The 8,775-nt window shown below is 37.9% G+C and overlaps 1 protein-coding gene across 1 annotated transcript; it reads left to right on the top strand.

The window, feature by feature from the left end:
• Nucleotides 1-7,235: 7,235 nt before the first annotated feature.
• Nucleotides 7,236-8,171, top strand: LOC122700011 (olfactory receptor 2G3-like). The gene has a single exon (XM_043912520.1). It carries the CDS (start codon nucleotides 7,236-7,238, stop codon nucleotides 8,169-8,171), a length of 936 nt encoding a protein of 311 aa, XP_043768455.1.
• The last annotated feature ends 604 nt before the right edge of the window (nucleotides 8,172-8,775 follow it).

The following is an 8,775-nucleotide window of genomic DNA, read 5'->3' as shown; positions in this document are numbered from 1 at the left end:
TTCATATTATAATTAAACATTTGTCATGATTGATTCTTTTGAATAGTTTAAATTCAAAATACTTAACAAAGACAAAATATTCCCAATGCAGTGCTTGCAAAATGTGGTTAACATCAATACCATAGGCTTCATTTCTTCATTATGTCTATATTCAGTGTTTAGCTCTCTAAGATTTTTTCATATACTTATTTGCAATCTTTTTATGTTTTAGTAATATGATTTAGACCTCCCTTGGAGTTGAGCTAATATAAAAATAAGTAAAAATATTCTCGGGCCAGCAGAGGTTTCTTATTGAAAAACAGAACAGTTTTCTTAAAGTAAATAAAATACGAGCAATGTGTCAAATGGTTCCTTTTCTTTATTTATAGTTAAATTTTAATGTCAATATGATTTTTTATGTTCACTATTTTAAACAATAGTTTCTTGTGCAAAATAACATCTCATTCTAAAATTATTTTTTAAAATGTCAGCTAACATTAATCAATATTATATATTAACTTAATATATAACATTATTCAAAAATAATTTAATCTTCTGATAGCTTTATTTGAATTAATCAATGCATTCAGTTTTCCACTACAATGTCAGTGATTAAGTCTGCATATTTAGCTTTTATTTAAGAACTGTTATCTGTTTATTTTGTCTCAACTTATCTATTTGATGTGACAATTATTGATTATTATTAACAGTAATATTCATCAATGCTGATTTTCATTATAGTTCTTTGTAGAGCTTCTAATTTTATTGGAACTTCTTAAAATAGTTACTTATCATTTGCTGCTATACCAACAAAACATGTACATATCTATATTTATTTGAATTTTTATAAATGTCATACACTCTATTAAATCATAACCTTTAAAGTGCATTAAAAATGAAATAATATATATCATGTTTACTCTTCTTATACTATCTTTACATTTTTCATTTTTTTAGAAGCCTTGAAGTCCTTGGCTTTCATTGATTCACTATGTTGCCACTGAAAAAATTTTTTTTGGTTATTATTAAAATTATTTTGATATTTAGGATATTGCAGCTCTTCCAGTTGGTTTCTTTAGTCTCTGCCCCAATCATTTGCAGAAGCATCCACATTTTCTAAGCAGAGTATTTCAGGCACAAGTTATTTATTTTCTCACTGTAAAGCATAGATTGCTCTATCCTCTAAGAAATTTTTATTCCTTTAGGTAGGCAGCAGTATTAAGGATACAAATTAAGGACCAGAGTATGTACATGCAGCATAACATGGGGTACACTTAACATGGGGTACAATGTAAATCTGGGGTATAATGTATATCTTGCTTTTCTTTTAGCATGGGAAGAAGGGTAGTCTGAGATGTGTCCCTACACTGTTATAAATAGCACTTTGGCCACCTGATGTGAAGAGCTGACTAATTGGGAAAGACCCTAATGCTGGGAAAGATTGAGGGCAGGAAGAGAAAGGGACGATAGAGGATGAGAGGTTGGATGGCATCACTGACCTTGTGGACATGAGTTTGAGCGAACTCTGGGATAAAATGACAGGGAAACCTGGTGTGCTGCAGTCCATGAGTCGGACACAACTGCATTCTGCAAAGAGTCGGACACAGCTTAGCAACTGAACAACAACAACTAGTTGACTGACTGACAGAACAGGGTCTCAGAATAACACTGGAAAGTGAGTGACAGGGAAGTCTGGGAGAGGTATATGGACGATCTCTTGGAAAGGACTGTGAAGGTAGTATACATGTTCCACTGTTAAGTGTCCACCGGAAGGTCTTGACTGCAAAGAAGATCCACAACGAGAATGTTGGTGAGCCTTATTCCCTGGAAAACCCTGTACTTAAATAGTGAGAACATTACCAATTAACCATAGCAGCAAGGATGGAGGCCATGCATGAACTCAATAAAAGTGGTTTTTCTTCGTTTTTCTTCCATTTTTAGCCATCTTCATCAATACAATTCTAATCTGAGGAGCCTCAAATGTTCTCACCTAATTGGTTCCACTGCCCTGTGTTTTGTTATCTAAATTCTTTCTCCATAATAGTAAAAGCAGTTCTAGATATAAATCAGATCATAGTGTACCACAGCTTAAAATTTGCAAATATTGTAATCGGAATACAACTGAAACTTCTTACAATTTAGCTAAAACTGTACTACTCAAAAGCATGATTCAAAACCAGCATCGTGAGCATCTTGTTTGAAAAGAAGATTCTTGGGCCCTGCAGAACTACTGAATTAAACTCTGCATTTTAACAAGAAAATTATGCTATTCCTATGTATATTAAAGTTTGATGAGAACTCATCCAGAAGAGCCAGCATAATTTGTTCCCTACATACTTTTATTTTTAAAATGACATATATAATCATACTTAAATGTATTAGCTTTTGTGTGTGTGTTTGTATGTGCTCAGTCATGTCTGACTCTTTGTGACACCATGCACTGTAGCCCTCCAAGCTCCTCTATCCATGGGGTTTTCCAGCCAAGAATACAGGAGCAAGTTGCCATTTCCTACTCCAGGTGATCTTTCCAATCAGGGATGGAAGCCCTGTCTCTTGCACCTTCTACATTGGCATGTGGCTTCTTGACCACTGTGCCACCTGGAAACTTCTCACATATGTTTACATAAATTTAAAGCTGTATATATGCACATATAAACACACACATAATGTCATGATAAACCATGGATCACATTAACTTATAATCTCATGTTGCTCAAGAAGCCTCCAGGATTTGTAATATGTTCTTGGGATGACCATGGCCCTGGACAGCCTGTCTATTAATACGAGAAATGTTTAATCGCTTTTCATATCACTTATGGACTATGCAAGTCAAATCACGTGATCTGCTCTGATATCAGTCTAATGGAGTCCCCTCTGTTTCCGAGTCCTGAGACTCAAATGAGAAAATCTATGTTAAAGGAGGCCGTGCCCACCATGTACTATTCCTCCTTTGCATATTGGGTAACTTCCACCATAATGCCAGGGTCAATGTACTCTGAGGGGGTTGACAACTAACAGGGATCTAAGCTGGGTGATTCCAGCGTCATTAAAGCAAAATGTAATTGGATATTTTGAACAGTCTTAGATGAATGTTGTACATTTTAGATGGTTTTCATGCAACGGTTCTTAAAAGCTGAAACACAGTAGGGAAAAAAAGTGGAAGTAACAAATGGAACTCCCAACATATTTCAGGCTTAGCTTTATCTAATCCACAACTGTATCTTTTTCCAAGAAAAATGTTGAAAGAATAAGATTTCAAGGGCTCACCTGTGGGGCTTTTAAGAATACCTATATCAGAGTCCTATCTGCAGAGATTTTGATTCAGGATATGGCCTAGGAATTGACATTAAAATCAAACAAGCGACAACAACCAACTACACTGCATTCAGGAGTTGAGAATTATGAGATTAAGTTATATTGTTATGTGGAGGCATTATTTGACTCAGCTGGCTCTTTGCACACTGAAAGGACTTAATTAATATTAACTTTCTAGTTTGCTCTTCTTTCTCTCTCCTTCCCTCCTTCTCCCTTCCTTCCTTGCTTCTTTTCTTCCTTTTTTTTTTCTTCCTTCTTTTCTTCCCTTTAGATTCATAACAATGGAGCGATGTAGTGGTCTCAATATTTCAATGTCCATTTTGAAAATGAGTAAACTTAGGGAAGCGAGATGATACGCTTGAGCTTACAAAACTAGTAAGTTTCCACGCTGCCCTTACTCTTTCCTTACAAACAGTTTGCGTTTATCAGCTATGCAATTGTGGGTGATTCCAGAGTTTAGCATGATCAGGGAGAAGAGAATCCAGGGTTCAGATATTCTATGTGGACAACTGAGAGTATGCTAGGGTCACAATCATCTCTAAATTCCAGTTGATTTTAGGACATGACTCTGTGCATGGTCTCTGACGCCCGCACTTTAGAGTTTGCTGTTTTTGTGTTGAATGCATCCATTTTTATGATTGCCAGAATTAGGCAACACAGAAGGTTGCCTGGTCACTTGGAAGGCATTGTTTAACCTGGTAATGGTTCAGATGTAGGGGATGGGAAAGAAGGGAGCAACCGATACACACAGCAACCAGGACTCCCTCAGAACAAATAATTAATTAAATTTCAATCACTGGTCTTGGGACATCATCCCTCAAGAATCTAAAATTCAGCCTAAGGTACTGAGATGAGAAAACCCAAATAACTTAGGGATTTCACTGTGTATGCATTCATTATCTTTATTTTTAATCTATAAAAAAGGTGGGTTGGATTATAGCAGCATCTCATTTGTGGTTATCATAGAAGAAGCTTTATTTTACTTTCATGGAATTGTAGTTTTTACACATGGATATCATGTCTTTTTTTTTTTTTTTTTGCATGAATGTGTGGTGAAGACAGATATGAAGACTATTTCTACACAACACTTAACAGCTTTAGGTATTTTATCTGTGGTGTTTCTGACTGCAATTTTTCATGAGATATTAAAATAATAATAGTAAAATAAAGCAATAAATTATTTAACTAAAGGGCATTTTGGACTTAGGTAAATTCGAGTATAAATTTGTCTTTGCTAAATATTCTAACTTTGAGACAGTTGTATACCCACTGACCATCAATTTTCTCATATTTAAAATGGACATAAGTTCCATTGGAGTTGTTGTGAAGATATGATTTACTATCAGCAAAGTACTTAAACATGTTTGTCATGTAATAGAGAATTATAATAGGTAGCATTTCATGTCACTTTTTTAAGTGATTTTTTCTTTTCCATATAGAAAGACTTTTTTTCTAGGGATTGGGTTCAGGTGGAAAAGTGATTTAATTGCCTCAGTGTGTGTGTGTGGGTGTGGGTGTGTGTGTGTGTGCATGTATGTGCTCAGTTGCTCAGTCATGTCTGACTCGGTGATCCACCGATTGCAGCCCACCAGGCTGCTCTGTCCATGGAATTCTCCAGGCAAGAATACTGGAGTGGGTAGCCATTCCCTTCTTTCTATTCTTAAAATACTTAGTTTATCTATCATGTGGTGTAGAGATTAGGAGTGTCCATAATTCCTGTTTCAGGTGCTTAGCAAAGATCCCCTAATGAGGAGCACATAAATATGTATATAAAATGATGATAGAGTTAACATCCCTTGAGTCCTTACAAGATATAGCTAACTCTGTTCTAGGTGCTTCACATGCATTATACCATCCACCTGGTCAGTCAGCTCTCTGAGAATGCCACTCTTGCCCCTGTCCTGCAGGTAAATAAAGTCAAGCACAGACCGGTGGGCTGAACTGTGCAAGCAAGGCCTCCCGCTGGTGAAGAGCGGAGCCAGGCCTGCGATCTCATCCCTCCAGTGCCGGACCCTGCTCGCTTCACTGCCGTCTCCTGACTCTGTGCCAACACATTGTCAGGGAGAAACTCACTCTGCATATCCTTTGCTATAACGCTGCTGCTGCTGCTAACTCTCTATCATGCTAATCACTTCTAAACACTGCCTGAATGGCCCTTTTTCAGAAGGACTGTCTGACTGCATTTTGGAGAGTCCAGGAAAAAAAGCCTCTGTTCAGATCCATCCCTCCTTTATCTCTGGACTTCATATTTTAGGTTATTTGGTTTATCAGCTTACTGAGCTATTTGATTTGAAAAGCCTTGATTTAAATCAAAATATAAGAAGACTGTCTAAAATGTATCACATGTAAATTATTATTATTTGAAAATGATGTCTTGCATAAAGTAGTCTTTTTCATGATCTGCAACTATTCGGTTCATAAATGTCTTCTTGGGACATTTATGAAGATTCCTCACTTTCTTGGGAATCAATTTGTTTCCTTCATCTCAACTTTATATGGACAGTAGGGTTTATGAGCATATCAAAATGTCTGCTGTGTTTATCAGAGCAAGCCCAGCATCTGGCACATACTAGTTTATTGAAAAGACAGATTTCAAAGGAAGAAAGAAAGAAAAATAAAGAATGAAGAGTGAGTAGATGAATAACAGGCAGCTTCTTGATATTGTAACTGTGCCCACCTCTAGGACTCTTCATGACTCCATACCTTTCTAACTCCCTGCCTTTGATCTGCTGCAAGTTGGTTAACCACACACACTATTGATAACTCTGCGTAAACTGAGAGTAGATAAACACAGGCATAGAGGCTAAGGAACTCTCAGTGAATCGACCAAGTAAGTTTAACTTGTCGGGATTGTTTTTAATGCTATTATTTATCTGAAATGTTTTTTTATTAGAGAAATAAAGTCTGGATAAATGCAGGAACACTGTATGTTATTAGGGCTATTAATAATAGGTATTATTTGTGAATAATTTTTTATGTGTAAACATTGTCTTAAATTGTCTTAAATTCTTTATACACATTATTTAATCCTCAAAAAACTGGTTCTACCATTATTCTTATTGTGTGTGTGTACATGTATATATAATAAAAGAATCCAAAACCCCGCTGCATGAAAGTTAAGCTGGGAGAACTGGCAGTGTGATCCATCACTGGTTTTGTGATCTGTGTGCACACTCTTTGTTCTTAGGGTATCAGAATGTCTAATCTCTAGAAAGCTGCATCAAGGTCATACAGAAGATACACAGGCTGCCGTTCTGGCTTTTACTTTAAGGTTAGCGGGTAGCACATGAAGCAAAGCCCTTTATTCCTTTTTACTTGAGTGCTACAACATGCTGTTGCTAGGTGCAGAACACAGACATAATTAGATCTCTTTGAAGAGAGAAGCATAAGGAATGTTTTGAAGAATGGGTATGATTTGGAAAGATTGCGTCCGTGCATGCTTAGTCACTTTAGTCCTGTCTTGACTCTTTGCGACCCTCTAGACTGCAGCCCACCAGGCTCCTCTGTCCATGGGATTCTCCAGGCAAGAATACTGGTGTGGATTGCTGTGCCCTCCTCCAGGGGATCTTCCCGACCCAGGGATCAAACATGTGTCTACTGCGTCTTCTGCATTGCTGGCAGATTCTTTACCACTGAACCCCGAGGAAGCCCTTGAAAAGATTATGAACAGCCAAAAGCACACACCCTTAGAGAAAAGACAAGAATATCTATTTCACTTCATCAGTATTTGAGTTTGACTATTCTCAAGGAATTTTTCCTTTGAAAGAGAAGAAATGCTTTCCATTTGTAATACAACTCAGATACTCAAAATACATCATCAGACCAAGACTTCTCCTTGCTGTCTTAGTTATGTCCTAAATTTCCAACATTGTGACCTAGATGGCATTTGATTTCTTCTTCAGGTGAGTGGATGGTTCTGTGAAAGAGAGGCGACCTCAGAAATGAATACGATAAAAACAAACTTCACTGTGACTGAATTTGTGTTCCTGGGGCTCTCATCCCAGCCAAAGATGCAGCTCATTCTTTTTATTATGTTCTTGTTCTTCTATTTATTAACCGTGGTGGGGAATATTATTATTATCACTATCATCCAGATAGAAACACGTCTCCAAACCCCAATGTACTTCTTCCTCACTAATTTATCCTTTCTGGATATCTGCTACACATCCACTGATGTCCCACAAATGCTGTCCAACATGGTGGGCAGAAAGAAGACCATCCCATTTTCTAGATGTGCTACTCAGATGTACTTCTCCCTCTCCTTTAGAATGACTGAATGTGTTCTCCTCGGTGTCATGGCTTACGACCGATATGTGGCCATCTGCCACCCTCTTCACTACACAGTCATTATGAACCAAAGCACCTGTGTCCAGCTGGCAGGAGTTTCTTGGGCCAGTAGTTTCTTGAGTTCCACGGTCATCAACATCTTCACCTTGAGTTTACCCTACTGTGAACCCAATGTCCTGGATCACTTCTTCTGTGAGGTTCCTTCCATCCTGAGGTTGGCTTGCACTGACACCTCATTTACCGAGATGTTTGTTTTCATCTTCACCATCGTCATTGTCTTCATTCCTTTTCTCCTCATTGTTGTTTCCTATGCCCGGATCCTTCTGACAGTTCTCAGGATGCGGCCAGCCTCTGGAAGGCACAAGGCTCTGTCCACTTGTGCTTCCCATCTGACAGTGGTGGCCTTATTCTATGGAACTGGCATCTTCATGTACATGAGACCCCAGTCAAAGACCTCCAGGGCTGGGGGCAAGATCATCGCGGTGTTCTACACTGTGATCACACCCATGCTCAACCCCTTGATCTATAGCCTGAGGAACCAAGATGTAAAAGGGGCTCTAAGAAGAGCTCTGGCAAAACACAGGACATGAAGAGCTCTCAATGGGACACCATGTTAGCTCTTAATATAAGATGATTGACTTCTGAATATGAAGTGATAGAGTGAAAAGTAGCTGTGACGGTCAATATCTGCCCTGCCAACTCATAAAAGGCACATCATTCCAGCTGCAAACTCAGCAAGCCTCATGGCTTCCCCAAGGACAAACCACAGCTTTCATGTGTCAAAGCAACACCCTTTACTGAGTGACTACTCTCTTCTTACTCCCTGAAAAATCTTGCTTCTCTAAAATCATAGACTCTCTGTAAGTGATTTCTTTAAATCATATCAATAAGGTGAATTATCTTAACTTTGGCTATCTTAACTATACATGAAGTCTGTAAAGGGCCTTGAAGGAAGAATTCTCAATTTTTAATTCAGATGCAGAACTTCAGATAAGGGTTTTTGGATGCCACGGTTCACATCTATTTTAATTTTGTAGTTTCCAAGGAACCAAGACCCTGCAGCTACTTTGTGGTTTAGACCTGATTGTGACCTTGTTACACACAGCCCTGTTGTGAAATGAATCTATCAAATATTTCTTCATTTAACATTTAGTTTAACCCTACCCTTTCCCCTAAATCTTGGTGTGTGGTATT

The sequence above is a fragment of the Cervus elaphus genome, chromosome 1, assembly GCF_910594005.1.
Source record: "Cervus elaphus chromosome 1, mCerEla1.1, whole genome shotgun sequence".
In the NCBI taxonomy this organism is placed as follows: Eukaryota; Metazoa; Chordata; class Mammalia; order Artiodactyla; family Cervidae; genus Cervus; species Cervus elaphus.
This window is presented reverse-complemented; position numbering and strand designations above follow the sequence as displayed.

Coding starts and splice junctions, on each gene's coding strand:
- LOC122700011 (XM_043912520.1), top strand. CDS start 7,236: ATGAATACGATAAAAACAAACTTCACTGTGACTGAATTTGTGTTCCTG.